This window comes from Odontesthes bonariensis, chromosome 22 (genome assembly GCF_027942865.1).
Source record: "Odontesthes bonariensis isolate fOdoBon6 chromosome 22, fOdoBon6.hap1, whole genome shotgun sequence".
Classification (NCBI taxonomy): domain Eukaryota; kingdom Metazoa; phylum Chordata; class Actinopteri; order Atheriniformes; family Atherinopsidae; genus Odontesthes; species Odontesthes bonariensis.
The window spans coordinates 31696812-31715254 of NC_134527.1; the positions used below are offsets into that span (position 1 = coordinate 31696812).

Below are 18443 nucleotides of genomic sequence, written 5' to 3' on the forward strand. Positions count from 1 at the left end.
CAGCTCTCGTGCACCTTCGTGCTCATGCGCATTCATGTACTCTAGAGGCGTGGCTTCGGGGGGAAAGTGAAGAAAAGGGTTGGGACTTTTGACCTGTGTATTTTCAAAATGCAGCTTCGCTGGACTCAAAATTCAGGATCTCCTACCCTACCTTTAACTGAAGGAAATTTTGGTTCATCCACTTTTTGACTTGCTCTAAGCAGTCGCACAATGACTCTATAGGACTGCAGTCATCTGGAGACAGTGCGAGATATATCTGTGTGTCATCTGCATAGCTGTGGTAGTTGACTTTAGAGTTCTTCAGAATTTGACCCAGAGGCAGCATGTATAGAGTGAACAGAAGGGGTCCAAGAACTGACCCCTGAGGAACTCCACATGTCATAGCCACTCGATCAGATTGATTACTTCCAATGGTCACAAAATAACTCCGCTCCTCCAAGTAGGACCTGAACCATTCTAGGACTGTCCCGCTGAGTCCTGCCCAGATTTCCAACCTGTTCCAACCTGCGTTTTTGTCAGCAGTCCCTGTTAAAAAGCCTTCTGGCTGTGGGGACGAAGGACCTCCTGACGCTCTCAGTCCTGCAGCCTCTCACTGCAGCTGCTCCTCTGTCCTGCAGGATGCTGTGGAGAGGATGTTTATTGTTCTCCAAGACAGAATATCATTTCCTTTTCATCCATTGCTCCACCACAGCACTGGGCCTTCTCTCAACACCCTGGAGTAAACTGTCCGCGGGAGGTTGAGTAGTGTGATCCCCCTGTAGTTGGAACACACTTTCCAGTCCCCTTTCTTAAAAATGGGAACCACAGTCCCGGTCTGCCACTTCACAGGCGATGACCTAGACCTCCATGCGACATTGAAGAGGCATGTTAATATGTACAACATAAGTTACATCCACAAACAAACCCCAATTTTACTGTTCAGGAACACAAGTGGCAAGATCTGCATCAGATTTCACTCCTTTTCTGTCTAAAAGCTATCTGCTGAAAAAGAAAGCAGGATCAATATTTACTTTTTTTTTAGCTGTTTTTTTTTTATCATTACCTGTCTTTGCTGCTGAACTCAGTTTTTTCCTGAGAGATGGTAGTGAAGGTAATGTTCACTTGCCAGGAGTTTCTGCTTTCTTGTAGTTACAGAATTGTAAAAAACAATTTCTCCTCATCTCTATCTTTTGTTAGTGGTAGTTTGTTGGTTTGCTACTTGCAGCACCGGCTACGTTTCCTCTTCTTCTTCTGTTGGCTCCAGGACAGCTTAGTCATTACAATGACTCCTTTCCTATCTAGTAGTACGAAGTGGTAATGCAGGAAGGCAAGGTCCACCCAGAGTTGCTTCAGTGGTATATTTCAGCTACATAATATAGGGGTGGCCAACCCGCGGCTCTTTGTCTGGTTTCATGCGGCTCTTACGTTCATATCAAAATTTGTGTTTGTGTTTTGTTTTTTTATGTGTGGGTTCGCTTCGTTTGAGTTCAATACGGCAGCGGTCTCCAACCTTTTTTGCTCCATGGACCGGTTTAATGTCAGACAATATTTTCACGGACCGGCCATTCAGGTGTGGCGGTTAAATACTACAAAATAAAATGATACAACCAACACAGACTCTGTGGTATTTAGTAAATATAATAATAAACTTGAATCCACTGTGTACTTGTATGTAACTTTATTAGCAGCGTCCTCCTGACATAACAGCCTCTCTGGTCGCTATGGTAACGCTTAAACATGTCTTCAAAATGCAGCTTTCTTTTTCTTAGTGGTCACAGCCTCTTCTTCTGTCTTCTCATGGGAAGAAGCTTTCCAAACACGTCTGTTTTTGACTCATTTTGCTCGTTTCGTGGGTTTAATATCAGCGTTGATGCGTCACGTGACCGAGACGAGAGCGAGTCAAGAACAGACGGATGTAACGGAGAGAATTCGGTCATTTTTCTTAATAATGTGGCTCTTTGTGGTAACACAGTAAAAAATGCGGCTCTTAGTCTCTGACCGGTTGGCCACCCCTGACATAATACCTAGGTGCTTTGTTTAACGTCATAGGTATTGCTTTTTCCCAACAGGGTTGTTAGCTGCAGTTTATTTTTTTATGTTTTAAATGTTTTATGTTTTATGTTTTTTTGACACACCTTTAAAAAAAACCATGATGTTGTAAATGCTGATGTGGTCATTTGTATTGGTTGGTGACAGTTATCACCTGTTTCACAGAGGAAAGTAACGAGAACCCGGACAAGTTCACCTCCGATACATGTGCACATCAATGAAGCCACATCAGTCTGGAGTCAAAAGACGAGTCCTTCCATGACACCTCAGGTTTGATATTAAGTTTACTTTCGATATATTTGAATTGTCTGTCATGTAGTTTTTTATGGTTTCAGCCTTATATATATATATATATATATATATTTAAGTTAATGTGCCCCTTTTAAAGATGGTTCTTTGATTGTATTCAGTATTCTTATTCTTGATAATTTGGGTTAAAAATGATAAGTTTAATTTTACTAGATCTAGTCTAGCTAGTGACTGCTGTGAATAGGGCAGCTGACAACAAGGGAAAGACCATGTGACAGATTGGAAAGACAGCTGACAGGAGGCAAAGACCCCAAAGGTGCTGCCATGGGCTAGCAATCCATGGTAGCAGTAGCAAGGCCTAGCAGCTTTGTTACCACCAGCATAACACCCCATCCTGACTGAAAGCGAGCAAAACTGATGCGATACGACGACGAAATTTCACCAGGGTGTCCTGATATGCAGCGTGACAATTTTGTCGGGAGTGATTCTATTGGTTCAGAAAGTACTCACTTGAAACACCGAGTTCTCTGACGATTACCGCCCATGCGGCCTCCCTTCGGTTCAGATCTTTGTGGTATGGGTGTTTGGGGTCATAAAACCATTGGGTGCTGTTCCACGGTAAAGATCAACTTTTCCTCGTCCATTATTCCCTGAGTGATGCTTACCTGTTGCTAACTAGCTTGTCAACAGGAAGGAGCGTGTTCATTTCAACCAATAAGAAGTGTTCAGGGGTGGGACGCAGCCGCAAAATGTCGTCCAAATAGAGACGATTTTTTAAGGAGTCGGTGTCATCGCTGGACGGAGCGACGGAGCGACATCGCTCGCAGCATGTCAGGACAGGCTGATTGAAAAGTACGCATTCTAATCACTTTTTATCAATCGCTCCCTTTGCAAGCAAATTAAGGAGAATACCCCTAGGGTCAGTGAGAGTAGGGGCGGAAGATGACTCACAGGCAGACTACATGGCAACTGACACTGGAACGAACATGACTATGAGGTGGAGATGTAACTCAGTGAAGGATAGGGGCATGGACCTGTTCTCTAGGGATAGAACTGGGCAGAATAGTTCTCAGAGCAAAGAGAGCGTAGCTGGAGAAAATAAAAGTGGTAGGCTACAGGGAAATAAGCTCCAGGTTTGTCCTTATGGCTGGCAGTAACGTCAGTGAGAAGCCTTAAAATTAATCAGGAAAAAAGAGATGTGTGGTAAAGGAAGGGCAGTGTGGCCATCAGTACTTTTTAAGAAGTCAATGGGGCGGTCTGTGGCGTAGTGGGTACAGCAGACGCTCCATGTACAGAGGTTATAGTCCTCGTGCAGCTGGCCCCGGTTCGAATCCCGCATCGGACGGCCCTTTGCTCCGTGTAATTTCCCTCTCTCTGCCCCTTGCTTCCTGTCTCTCTTCACTGTCCTATAATAAAGGCATAAAAAGCCCAAAAAAAAAAAAAAAAAAAAAAAAAAATGTATTAAGAAGTCAATCGAGTAAGTCGGATAAAGTCCAGCGCTATGACTGGGGTGCAGTTGGTGAGAGGCTGGGGTAGCTTGTGGTTGTGGAAAAAAAGATGGTTGTTGTGGTGTGAGGAGCAGTGATGGCTGGCATTAGGGGAGTGACTCTGGGACGCCAGTGATCACTGTCTGGCCTCCTGGAGGTGTCGTGGGCCCAACTAGACGAAACACTGATGAAAGGAGGTTCCCACCTGATGACCCCAATGACATGTTGGTCAGCACTGCTCATCGATCTATATAGGGATTATAGGGAATTATTCACTGAGTCTGGTCCATTTTTTTCTTTAGCAGAAGTTTCTTGCGTTTACCTTGAATGCACATGAATTCTCGTACAGTATAATATTTTACAGCATAGAAAGTGCGCACAGGCTGGAATGTTATGCCTGTACACACACTTTTTTTTAAAGGGGAAGACAAAGGTCAACCGTTGTCCCACTGCTAAGGTCAAATCACGTGTGCCTTGGATCCCATCAGGAAAGGCCTCCACAAGGGAAGCTTCATACAAATGGAAGGTAACACATTATTTAGGATAACTTCACTTAGGTTTTATCCATCAAGATTTTAAAAGACTTATTTTGCAGCTCTGTGAAATAGCTGGACTGTTAATCAGACTTTATTTTGTTCCAAGGGGCCAACATACTGCCTTGAGATTACAGAACCAGAACCTGGACACTGCCAATCTGTGATGCGACTGACTGATCTCACATCAGAGGATGGGGAAGGACAAATAAGTCACTATGAGAGAAGGAATAATAAGACACCGACTGAAGTTAGCTCCCTGAAAAATGAGGTATTTTAATTGGCTGTTTTCACTATGGAGAGATGTAGTCTGTTTTACTGATTGGGGGGGTCTCCATTACATATGACAAGAGTCTGATCACTCTTCCGAACAGCTGAGTGTCTCCCAGCGAGTCATTGTTGAACAGGAAGATGAGCTGGCTTTTTTGACAAAGGACCTGGAGGAGAAAGAGAGGGAGAATACACTATTACGCCAATCCGTGGAAAAGATCCTTGGGGGGACCGACTGCAAAAAGTGAATATGATACCAAATAGTTTCACACAATTTCATCATTTGATTCTATTTAGTTCAGTTGAGCACCAACATTTAGCCAGGGGAAGAAGTGGGATTTAAAACTGCAGATACTGTTAAAGAAAATGGCCAATTTTCATTTTTATTTGACTTTTTTGTTTTATTAAATAATTATATATAATTGAGTCAAGCTTTCTGGAACCATATTTCCTTGTGTGTTTTCTGTCTGACAGGTCGTCTGTCTGACAGAATTTAATACATTTTTCTACTCCTGTTTTATTTGGAGCAAAGTAAATCTTCGTTACTTGAACCGGATTTCATTGTCTAAGAAAGTATATATTTAGCAGTGAACCTTTATTCCTTCTGTGTTTTTTTTTCCCAAGTTTTACTAGGAAAACATTGCAAGTTACAGCTCCGAAACTCTTAAGTGTCCCACTTCTCATATGTTCACATTTTTAACAAAGAGTCTATACATCCTTCCATCCATCCATTTTCTATAACCGCTTAATCCAACTCAGGGTCACAGGGGGGCTGGATCCTATCCCAAATGTCATTGGGCGAGAGGCAAGGTACATCCTGGATAGGTTGCCAGTCCATCAGAGGGCCACACTGAGACAAACGAGACACACAACCATCCACGCTACAAAGACTCACTGAAAACATTTTTTCTTATGTATTATCTTTCTAGAACTTCCACAATACCCCCCTAAAATAAAGAAAAAGGAAAACTAAATGAGAGCCATTGTATCTAACCTGGTTAGATTGTAACATTTGTATTTTCAAAGACATTTTTGTTTATTTCTTGTCTTTACATATTATACAGGGAAAGTTTGCAACAGCAAAATGATGCTCTGCTGAGGACACTGATGGAACCTGAGGTTGACAAAGCCGTAGCTGCTTACCAATTCTCAGCTGTCCAAGAATCTGTTTCCAAACTTTGCACTACTGGTAGAAGTGTAAGTACTAATCTGTTGTCTTTGTCCTGTAAGATTCAGTCTGCTTCAGAAGAAATAACACACTGCATGCCAGTTTGTCCCTCAGTTTATTTTCTATTGAAGAAGCTCCCACACACTGCATCTTAGGTCTTGGCCAATCAGAAGAAGCTATTGTCTTGACCTACTTCCCCAGGATAAAAATTGTTCGTCCTCCTAAATCCACAATAATCTCCTTTGTCTCGTTTACTTTCAAGATGAGGTCATTGGTCCCATACCATGCCACAGAGTGGTTGAGTATTTCCCTGTGCTCAGCCTCTCGTCCATCACCAGCATATTTCACATATGGCTTTTCACGCCGAGACTGTGCCTTTGTTTTGTATTGTATAATGTGTGAAGGTACATAGGTGGACCAGGGACACAGAGTTGTTCCGCCACTGATATGGCTCTGAGCAGTCATCGGCGAGTAGTAACAGATGCGAAATGATCCTGCCTCATGTGCCTATTTACATCAAGCTGGCATCGTGGAACTCTAAGAAACAATGTTTTCGTCACTCTGCTTGTTTGGTATGTGTGAATTTTGAATTGCAGTGGGTTAACAAAGATGGCTTTTTAGTGCCGATAAGGTGCAGCCAATGTGTGAAAGAGGCTTATAACACACCCACAACTGAGTATTTCTGAAGATGACAAGACTGAGTTATAGTGGAAGTCTAAGGTGTACAGAGAAGGCAAGGCAATTTTATTCGTAGAGCACAATTCGTACACAAGGCAATTCAAAGAGAAACCAACAGAGTTAAATTTCCTGTGGTGCTCCTGACCACCTTCTTAGGCACACAACTCTTCAGTCTGAATTTGCTGACTTTGCCTTCATTCCATCTCCTACTCCAGCACGAGGAAGGTAGGTCTTATGTAGGTCTGTCGTATCACTTTCTGCCAAACTTCGAAACAGCTCTTCAGAGAACTTTTCCAGAGTGCTGAAATGGACTTTATTTATATAGGGCTTTTCGAGTCTAGTTGACTGCTGAAAACGCTTTTACACTACAAAAGCCACATTAACATACACATTCATTCAGCGCTTTTTAATCTCTGCAGTGTTTTAGGCTACAAAATTTGTCACACGCATTCACAGAAGAAAAATATGGGGTTCAGTGTCTTGCCCAAGGCCACTTCCACATGGGATGCAGGAAATCAGAGGATCGAACTTGTTAGGAGGGTCATTCTGTTATGAGAGTCAAAATAGATGAGGCTGGAATCAATGAGAGTCTTTAGTGGAAAATATTCTTAAATACTGTGTACACAGGATCATACAACTCACATGTGTCTGATATAAGACCTTGAACAAAAAAAACAGGTCCAATTTATACCCTCAGGTATAAACGACACATCTGTCTTTAGGTGTTGTTTTCACCATATGATTTCCATAGGAAAAGTCCAGGCAAACTGGTGCTTTGGAGACACATCAAATGGTTTCCTATGAACCTACTGGGGCCATATATCACAATGGTGACCCTTCAAAGGTCATGTAGCATCAGTCAGGTTATCTGGCTACTCAAAAAAAAACATACTACCAGAAATACTGACCGTACGAATGACAGATGACTGCAGTCCTGACCTGAGCTGCAGTCACCCTTAGTGAAGAGAAACCTGAGTAATGTTTCATATTTTGAGTGATAAAGATATGTTAAAGGCTTTGGTTGACCACAAACTATGCAGTGGCAAAGGGGTATGTAATGTGGGAATGTTTATTTATCAGACTTTCCTCAGTAACATGTAAAAAGAAATTTAGATTAAATGCCCTATCCGCGAAGCTATAAGATTATTTTCTTATATAGAATAAGGTCAGTTGTCCTAATATGAGTGTGCATCTAAGCATAAACGTTGTCTAGTTTTGTTGTGAACACACACTAGTGTTTTTTCATGATGAAAGTAACTCTGGATTTTTTGTGTGTAATATATGTTTTGCAGATGGACACGAGCCGACTGTCAGAGCAGAAAACTACATTAAACAAGAGGCTGGCAGGCACAGAATCAGAAAATGCTGTGAGTTTAATAGAAAAATGTACTTTTATATAGTTTTCTGCATACTGTTTACACAGTGTCTATGTCCATATAATTACTTCTCTGCACATTTTCCCAATCCACTGGATGCATGGTGTTTTGGTTAACAGTGTTGCCTCACAGCGAGAAGATTCCTGGTTCTCGGTTGGGGACTTTCTTTGTGGAGTATGCATGCTCTCCACTTGAATGTGTGTTTTTTCATTCTCTGGGAGAGCCATGGCCCTGATGGTCGCTCAAGCGAGAGCCGGTGGAATGCAGGAATGCTGCAAGAAGAAGAGGAGGCAAGATGAAGCACTCCGACTGTGCCCAGGAAGGTGCCACCTCCTCCCCCACTGCACCCCGTCACACATTTACCCAAGTTGGGGCTCGCCCAGCCTACCACATTCCCAAACGTCAATCTCCGCTGCAGTCAAGTGGCGGTGGTCACGGAGCTCAAAGGTGTGTAGGCAAAGAAATGTTTTGCCTCCAATGTGCCACCAGGAAACCAAGCCATCCCCAAGCCAAGAGATGTGCTACCTAGGGCGTCATCACCGGGGAGGGAGAACAGGATCAGTCAGACAGCTGCTCCTTTCCCTCCAAGAAACATTCTGTTCCTGTACAAGTTCATGAGGGCACATTCCAATCCCCCCAAAATCCTGCTGCATTGGCATTCACAGCCCACGGCAACGTCAAGAGGAGGAAGATTGGACCAGCAGAGAGCTCTCTGGAGCCACAGTCCCAAAAGCACACAAGTACCAAAAAATCACAGTTTCTCTCCTCCCTAACTTAAAACTTGCTAAAGTTTTACCCAAGCATGCAACCAGGCTCCTGACCGAGGGCTATAGACAAGGGTTACAGAGTCCAATTTGCATCCATTTATCCCTATTTAAACGGGATATTGCAATCGCAGGCCCAGGGAGAAAAGTCTTGTATGATGGTGGAGGAAATTCTCACGCTGCAAATCAAGGGAGCCATTCAGTCGGTACTGCCAGTGTTGTATCTTTAATCATTATTGTTCACATTCAGATTTAGTTTAGATATTGTATGGATAGTATTTAAAGAACGGTTGTTTCTAGACCTGATTGATTAGTTCCTGTATGTGGTGTTGCATGTTTGGACTACAAGGGGGCGTTTCTTTGTTTGTATGTCAGTTGAGAACAGGTGAAGGTTCGAATTTAGAACGAGAAATAGCAGTGAGGAAAAATCAACGTATATCTCGAGTTGACTGTTTGTCGTTATTTTATTTGTCCTGTAATAGTCTTTTATTTGGATCAGTAAAAAACCTAAAAAGACACCGAGAAGTACTGCTTCGTTTGTACGAGAAGCTGCAGCTAAGTTCCCACATTTTGGTGCCGAAACCCGGGATACGGGAGACTTAACGACTGAAGAAAGGAACCGTTAGCCGATAGCTGCAACTAACTGACCAACGGCAGGAACCGGGACAATATAGAGCGGCTACAGAGACTAAAACAAAGGCGAGGAGTTGTAAGAACCTCAACGACAAAATTGCTGCGGGTTATTGAAGAGGAGACATCAAAGGACGATGTGAGTTGTGACCGCGTACGAGAGCTGCTGTCCATGTTATCGGTGAAGGAAGCGAATCTCCTGGAGATGGAAAAAGAGATCGAAGAGGAGATACCGATGGATGAACTGGAGGCGGACATCGTAAAGACGGTGGATTACCAGGACAACCTAATCCTCTGGAAGGCTCGAGCTACCAGACTGATTGAAAGAGAGGGAGCCGCCGCGGGCGAACAGATGTCGCCGCGGCTGAGCGACGTGAGCGCCCCCTCGAGCAGAATGACCAGCAGACCATCGGTAAAGTTGCCCAAGTTGTACATAAACAAATATGACGGAGATATATCGATGTGGCAAGAATTCTGGGACCAGTTTCAGACAGCTATCCATGATAATATTGAGCTAAGGAAAACTGAGAAGCTTACTTACCTGAAGTCCTATTTGGTGGGTCCAGCAGCCAGAGCCATCGCGGGATTAAAGATAACAGAGAGCAATTATGACGCCGCCATAAACATGCTCAAGGAGAGATTTGGAAGAAAGGACCTGATTGTGAGTGCACACATGTCTAAACTGTTGAGCTTGACCCCAGTTAAAAGATCCACAGACATTGGTGCTCTCAGAAGACTTTATGATGAATGTGAAATCCAGATCAGAGGCTTAGAGGCAATGGGAGTAGTGTCAGACACATATGGAGGATTGTTGTGCCCCATATTACTGCAGATGATCCCAGATGACCTTGCTCTTGCTTACACACGTGAAATAGGTTCAGACCATGAACTGAAGGTTCTAGAGCTCATTGTTTTTCTACAGCAGGAAATTGAAAGCAGAGAGCGTGCCATGCACCTGACAAAAGCAGGAAGTCACAACAAGGAATCACAGTCCCCTAACCAGCACAGATACAAACCTGATTCAGCAAGCGGAAGGTTCAGAAAGCCAAGTCTGCCATCAGCTGCCATGCTCTACACCAGCAGCTCACAGTTCCCGCCAGGATGTATATTCTGTGACAGCACAAGTCATAAATCTGAACTGTGTACAGACAACACACTTGACCTGCGAAAAGAAAAATTGAAGAAAATGGGACGGTGTTTCATATGCTTAGGACAGTGACACATGGCCAAATTCTGCAAATCCAAGGGAGTGTCATGTAGTGTGTGTGGACGGAGACACCACCCCACAATGTGTGACAAAGGCGAAACCAGTGAAATGCAGAGCAGCGCTCAAGAAACAACTGATGCTGTCATCTCATCTGTGACCCCACACACAGTTAAGACAAGCACAGCCAAGCAGAAAACGGTTCTCCTGCAAACAGTAACAGCATTGGCAGAGGGAACAAGGGGGAAGAAGAAGGTACGTTGTCTGATGGATGGAGGAAGTCAACGGAGCTTTATCCTGGAGAAGCAGGCAAGGGCATTAGGATTACCGGTTGTGAGAAAAGAGACTTTAAAGCTCCACACTTTTGGCAGTGACACCCCAGTAGCAACGGAACGAAATGTGAAATTAATTCTGAAAAACATCTGTGACAAAGAGAAAACCCTTGAGATTGAGGCTGTTGAAACACCACATGTTAGTTCTGCCATCATGCAGGTTCCAGGAGAGCAAATTCAGCAACAGTTAGAAAGAAGAGGACTGACATCAGCAGATGTCTCTGGCAGCACTGACCAGGAGCTGGAACTTTCTGTATTGATAGGTGCTGATGTCTACTGGAAGATTGGTTTCTGGTAGAGTTGAAAGACTGTCAGACCCCTTAGTTGCCATAGAGACAATGTTTGGCTGGACAGTACAAGGCCCAGTGTCCATGTTAAGCATGAGTGAGACTTCATGCATGAAGATCTGCACTGAAGAGATCATGCAGGTTTCAAACCAGCTGCGTGCATTCTGGGAAATAGAGTCTCTGGGCATCTCCTGTAAGGGTGAAGAACGGGCAGCGGACACTGAGGCCCAAGAACACTTCAAAAAGGTCAGTCAGCTACAAAGAAGGGCAATATGAGGTTAAGTTGCCATGGCATGAAGATAGAACAGAGCTTCCAGACAACCTGAGAGTTTCCCAAAAAAGATTTGAAGGTCTGAAAAGAAAACTGAAAGCTGATGTAACACTGTTCAAGAGATACAAGGATGTAATAGATGATTATCTTCAACAAGGAATATGTGAAGACGTCCCAGACAACAAGGTCACAGAAAACAATGTCAAATACTACTTACCTCACCATGCTGTGATAAGGGAGGACAAAGCAACAACCAAGCTGAGGGTCGTTTTTGATGCTTCTGCACATGAGAACGGCTGTCCATCTCTTAATGACTGTCTGCTAACTGGACCAAATCTGAACCCAGACCTACTCAACGTCCTTGTCAGGTTCAGGTTGCACCCCATTGCATTCATGGCAGATATCACAAAGGCGTTCCTACAGATATCAATCGCAGAAAAGGACAGAGATGTGTTGAGGTTTCTGTGGCTCACTGGTTGCCCTGATGCTAAGAACACAAACCTGCGTGTGCTGAGAATGACTCGTGTGGTGTTTGGTGTCTCATCAAGTCCATTTTTGCTGGCAGCCACAATCAGAAATCACCTAGAAAAATACCAAACAAGTCACACACAGGTCATTAACACTCTGAAAGACTCTCTGTATGTTGATGACTTTATTGCCAGCTCAAGCAGTGTTGAAGAGGCTTACGCATTGACAACAAGTGCAAAGAAAATAATGTCTGACGCAAGCATGAACCTCTGTAAGTGGACTACAAATTCCCCTGAACTGAAGGCCAAGTGGCAGCAAAGTGACTTTGACTTCGCCATGGATCCTGATACAAGCGGCTGTGTGTTAAAGGTGCTAGGCCTTGTGTGGAGGCCAGAAACTGATGACTTTGTTTTTAACCTGAAGCACCTTATGGATATTTTTAAGGACAAGGAGAACACAAAGAGGAGTGTCCTGCGCTCTTCAGCTAAATTATTCGACCCTATGGGCTTTCTGACACCATTCACGATAAGAGTGAAATGTCTCTTCCAGGACATGTGGCAAAGAGGCATCAGCTGGGACGAGAAGCTGCCAGATGATCTTTCACAAGGTTGGCAGCAGTGGTGTATGGAACTACTTCAGCTCCATCACATTGTCATTCCCAGGTGGTATGGAACTGAGACACTGCAAAACAATCAAGTTCTTCATGTTTTCAGTGATGCAAGTGAAAAGGCATATGGTGCAGCAGCATATCTCCAAGGAAAGACAGCTGAGGGAGAGTCCATGACTAGACTGGTCATGTCCAAGTCCAGAGTTGCACCCATTAAGAAACTCACACTGCCACGCCTGGAACTAATGGGGGCTCTGATTGCTGCAAGAATGGCAAACAATCTGCTTCAAGCATTGGATATGCAGCCGAACCAAATCTGAATGTGGACAGACTCCATGATTGTGATTCACTGGATTTCCAGCTCACCACACAGATGGAAACAGTTTGTTGCCAACAGAGTGATGTTAATTCAGTCCCTGACCACACCAGAAACCTGGTCCCACTGTAGTGGAAAACTCAACCCAGCTGATCTCACTACAAGGGGCCAGTCAGTCACAAGGCTGAAGGAAGAGGAGCTTTGGTGGTCAGGGCCACAGTTTCTGAGTTCAGCAGTGCAGCAAGAGTTTCCTGACGAAGGGCTCTATGAAGAGGAGGTAAAGACTGAGCTTAGACCAAGTCATGTCACAGTCCAGCTCAACAGCATGGAACCAACATCAACAGATCCACTGTTAAAGCTGAAAAACTACAGCAAGTTAAAAACAGTTCTCAGAGTCACAGCATGGATTAAAAGATTCACACACAACTTACGTTCAAGTGAGAGGAAGCAAGGAGAGCTGACAGCCGAGGAGTTGGCTGAAGCTGAAAGATACTGGATTCTGGAAGCACAAAATCAAGGTTTCCAGAGGGAGAAATGTGAATTAAGAGCAGAAAAAGACATTCACAGAGGCTCGAGAATTAGAGACCTGAAGCCGTTTCTAGACAAGCACGGTTTGATCTGTCTGGGAGGAAGACTGCAACACTCAGACATGAGTTTCGGTGAGCGGCATCCATACATCCTGCCTTCAGACCACAGACTCTCTGAAATGTTGATCAGGCGCTGTCATGACCAAGTGATGCATTCAGGTATGAGAGATACTTTAATGCAACTAAGAGACAAATATTGGATTCCACGAGCCAGACAAATGACAAAGACAATAATTACAGCCTGCACTACTTGTAAAAGATTCAGAGTAAAGGCAATGCAGCAGACAACAGCACCCCTGCCAACAGATCGGATTACAGAATCACCTCCATTTGAGACTGTTGGGGTGGACTTTGCAGGCCCTCTGTATGTCAAGACTAAAAAAGACAAAGTGGAAAAGGCATATATAACACTTTTCACCTGTGCTGTGACACGTGCAGTCCACCTGGAGCTGGTGTCCGACATGTCGACAGAGACGTTCCTCCTGGCGTTCAAGAGATTCATATCCAGGCGAGGCCTCTGTAAGATTGTGTATTCAGATAATGCCCGAACCTTCAAACGAGCTGATCAAGACCTCAGAGAACTCTGGACGGCCATCAAGGAGCCTGAGCTCTTAAGGTATTTCACTGAAAAGGGAATCACATGGAAATATATTGCAGAACGAGCCGCCTGGTGGGGGGGGGTTTGGGAAAGACTGGTTAGATCAGTTAAGACATGTTTGAGGAAAGTGATGGGAAGGGCTTCACTGAGCTTTGAGGAGATGACATCTCTATTGGCAGAAGCAGAAGCAACAATAAACTCACGGCCACTCACCTTTGTCTATAATGAACCTGAAGAGCCTCAGCCCCTCACCCCAGCTCACTTTCTGATTGGAAGGAGACTCTGCTCCTTGCCACCCAAGCCTTTTCATGCTGCCAGTCACAACCCCCGTTCCAGTAGAGAGGAGCTAACACGGAGATGGAAATATCGCCAGCGCCTTCTCAACGACTTCTGGACCCGGTGGAAAAGGGAGTACTTACTGGAGCTAAGATCTGCCCATACCAGTAAGAACTCACATTCTACCCTTCTCAAGGAGGGTGATCTGGTGCTCATTGGAGAGGACAGGACACCGCGCCAGATTTGGAAGACTGGGATCATCAGGGAACTCTTTCCAGGAAGAGATGGTCTTGTGAGATCTTGTGCTGTACGCACATCAGATGGGACAATATTAAGAAGACCAGTTCAACTGCTGTACCCCCTAGAGCTGACATGAAATGACATGACCTAGAGATGATATGAACTGTCTTCATGGGGGGGAGGATGTTGTATCTTTAATCATTATTGTTCACATTCAGATTTAGTTTAGATATTGTGTGGATAGTATTTAAAGAACGGTTGTTTCTAGACCTGATTGATTAGTTCCTGTATGTGGTGTTGCATGTTTGGACTACAAGGGGGTGTTTCTTTGTTTGTATGTCAGTTGAGAACAGGTGAAGGTTCGAATTTAGAACGAGAAATAGCAGTGAGGAAAAATCAACGTATATCTCGAGTTGACTGTTTGTCGTTATTTTATTTGTCCTGTAATAGTCTTTTATTTGGATCAGTAAAAAACCTAAAAAGACACCGAGAAGTACTGCTTCGTTTGTACGAGAAGCTGCAGCTAAGTTCCCACAGCCAGAGCATTGCAAGAGCGGTTTTTACTCAAGATATTTTCTAGTCCCAAAGAAGGACATGGGGTTACAGCCAATTATAGATCTGCACCCTCTGAACAGATGCTTAAGGGAGTACCCATTCAGAATAATAACACATGCAACTCTAATAAGGTTGGTGCATTTAGGAGACTGATTTATTTTCATAGACCCAAAGAATGCTTATTGTCACATCCCTGTCTGCCCCCCTCACAGGAAATATCTCACATTTGCCTTTCGGGGACAAATGTACGAATATCTGTCCACGGGTGTTTATGAAATGCACCAATGCAGCCATTGCACGCCTGAGAGAGGGTGGAATGCGCTTGGCGACATACATAAAGCCTAATTATTTCTTCCTTATTACACCAAGTATGATTGTGAAAAAGGTTTCAAAATGCAGCTACATAATCGACTGGCTTCTTGCAGCAGTCTCTCCAACAGCTTCAGGCACACACCTTGGTGCTCGTATCACATCCCACTGTACTGGGTTTTGCAATAAACTGGGAAAAGTGTTTGGATCCTAACTCAAATCATCACATTCATAGGCCTGTCTCTAGACTAAGTGGAGTTCAGAATGCATCTCTCGGCTCTCCATAGCCTCTACTAGAGCTGTTGGAAGAAGGCTTGGCTTTCTTTACTGTCAAAGCATATTTAACCACTACATGGGGTTGACATATAGGCTTTGTGAACAAAACAGTGGCTCATCTGTCAGTTTATGAAAGGGGCCTCCATCCGATAACAAAGAGCTTGATTGCCCCGTGGGATTCACCAATGATGCTTGACGCACTGTTGCACTCACCTTTTAAACCAGTGCAGCAGGTTTGAGGTTAAATTGCTCCCGTTCCACATGGCTGTGTTACTTGTGAGTGATATCCATGCATTATCTGTTAATTTGTCATGTATGCAGTTCTTAATAGGAGGATGTAAGGTTTTATTAAAACCTCATTTTTAAACGCTTTTGCTTTGTTCTCTGAAACCAAGCGAGGAAATCAGCGAGGTATCTTATCAGACCACGGTTCTTGCCTGGAGAGAGGAAGAGGTGTGTTTGCCTAGACTGATGGTCACATCAGGCTCTCATGGAAGGAGGAAGTCCCTCCTCTGGGGAGCAGACGTCATTCTGTCTGCCAGTAAGGACTGGTGGAATGTAAAGAAGCTTCTGAAGACAGCTCATAGGAGTGTGTCCCCATAGTGTAATACCTCAGTCATTTTTTCTCCATGTCTGCCAAGCTGAACGGTGCACTACAAGCATGTGGGGTTGCTTTGGCTAATATTATTCAGCATTCCAGTCTCCTAAACATTTTCTGGGCCTTGCTCGTCTGTAACAAGAGTTGAGTTCTTGTCCAACACTTTTGATCAATCGTTTCCACTATGCAGTCCGGTACGGGTCGGTTCAGAACAGTCCGGTACGGGTCGGGTCGCTTTGGGGTCAGCTTGCGTTCCCACTGTACAAAGGGGACCCTCAGGGGTGGGCGGAGTGCGTGCCGAAGCGTAAATAGCAAATAACAGCAAATAACAAAGAATCCATAATTTGGAACCACCGCCAAGCTTCTTCAGCTTAATGCCACACTGGCTCGCGGTCCGGTTGAAACCACTCTCAATCAGCTGGAAAACTTTTTGGTTTGGCCCAGCGCCATCGAGCTCCCGCTGCACAGCCTCCTCACCAAGAACAGGGAGGGCAGAGCCTGGAACCGGTCCTCTGTGCTGGGTACCCCAAGCAGAAGGGTTACAGACATGGGAACGGGTTCCATGGGACCGGTATGCTTTCGTGGTAGTGGAAACACTGAAATAAGAGAACCGTTCTGAACCGACCCGTACCGGACTGCATAGTGGAAACGAGGCTTAAGACCTCTAGTGTATCAATCTAATCAGGATTTCAATCGATACACTAGCATGCTGTCAAACCAAGTCTTTTTCATGTATTTTTTTATAGAATTACATTGTTTCATTCACCCTTGTTAAACATGTTCCCTCCCTGTGAAGGAAATGTGATGTCTAAACAAAGCTTGCCTTGTTTTTCTTTCTTTAGCATCTTGTGGCGAAACTTGAAGAAAAAGAACGAGAGGTTAATCAGCTATCCAAACTTTTAGATACTGAAAAGGTATTGTGAGCACAACTCCTTGGTGCTGTTTGCGATGCTTTCCTGTCTAACTAAATCTCTGTCAGATTGCTAATATCTCTCTGAGCATTAAATATTCGACTTATATTGGTCAAAACACATCAGATAATTCTGACTATTTAATTAAATTTGCTTTGTATTAACTAACTTATATGGTTTTTAACATTCAGGACAATGCCAAGAACTCATCTGATTTGTTCAAGAGTCTGGAGTCAGCAAGAGCTCATTTGCAAGGACAGTTACGTAGCAAAGAAGGTGAAAACAACCGCCTTACTGTTGAGATAAAGGTTTGTATTGTAAATTACTTTTAGTTTTAGTAAAGAATTTAAAGACTAACTGTGGTGATACTTGTGATACACAAAGGGAGAATAGAATAAACCAAGCTGTAACCTTGTTTTTTTTTTGTACATACAATTGGTTTAGAACCTGAAACAGGCAGCCAACCAACAGAACGCAATCATGGAGTACCTTACGGAGCAGCTTACGAGACTGAAGCAGCAGGTTGGCGCCGACCGAGAGCCTCTAAAACGAGCCATCCAAGCCCAGAAACTGCGAGCTGAGTGTTGTGAGGACACTGCATGCCAGCTTAGTGTTCAGCTTCTGGAAATGGTAGACTATGTCATTGAGCTGGCACACTTTTCTTGTAGCAAGGGACTTCTTTATCTGAAATGTGTAACAGATTCTAGAAAAAACAATCCATTGTGACAAAGAAGCACTTCTGAATTTTTTTTCTGAACAGGAGAAGCAACTCGCAGATACCCTGTCGGCAGCTGAAAGCTGGAAAAGTGGTCATGCAGAGGAAGCAAAGGAAAAGAGTAAACTGGAGATGGAACTGTTACTGTTGAATAGGTAACTGCAACTTTTAAGGTGTTCAGACATGGCTGATGGAAAAATTTGGCTCTGTTTTTTAGTTTACATGAAAGAAGTCATTAACATCTGAAAGATAGCTGAACAATGACATACAGTCAAAGCACAGGTGACAGTTTAGAATATGAAAATATATTTGAGTGGTCAGACACAACACATTATTTGGTATTCCTGTTTAGAAAACTTAAAAACCTTGATGTTGCTGTTTAGAGTCCGAGAATTTTCTTTTCAACTCTTGAACTGTGGCTGTTATCCTCATAAATATGAATGGAAAATTAATTTAAAAGAAGTAAACCACAACTCATAATGCATATTTCACAAGTACGAGTCTAGTCCATTTTACTTCTATAGTCTAATATCAAAATTTCACCATTTACCAAGGCCCTTTACATTCTTAAGCCTCTTAATGGGAAGAAAATGTTAAAGAAACCTCAGAGAAATTTAGAAGGGACAATTGTCTGGATGTTCAGACGTTAAAAATGTGTTCAGAAAGAAAGAAAAATTCTGGAATTGAAATACAGGATGTTTGGCTCATTC

At 43.7% G+C, this 18443-nt stretch overlaps 1 protein-coding gene across 1 annotated transcript in view; it reads left to right on the forward strand.

The window, feature by feature from the left end:
- Positions 1–18443, forward strand: part of odf2a (outer dense fiber of sperm tails 2a) — a 32458-nt gene that overhangs the window by 2648 nt on the left and 11367 nt on the right. Inside the window, exons 2-11 of the mRNA XM_075455534.1 lie at positions 2194–2298; positions 4186–4290; positions 4407–4568; positions 4672–4811; positions 5632–5764; positions 7706–7780; positions 16950–17021; positions 17210–17326; positions 17463–17648; positions 17779–17888. Of these exons, the coding sequence (XP_075311649.1) occupies positions 2194–2298; positions 4186–4290; positions 4407–4568; positions 4672–4811; positions 5632–5764; positions 7706–7780; positions 16950–17021; positions 17210–17326; positions 17463–17648; positions 17779–17888 (1205 nt within the window). The remainder of the gene's footprint in view (positions 1–2193; positions 2299–4185; positions 4291–4406; positions 4569–4671; positions 4812–5631; positions 5765–7705; positions 7781–16949; positions 17022–17209; positions 17327–17462; positions 17649–17778; positions 17889–18443) is intronic.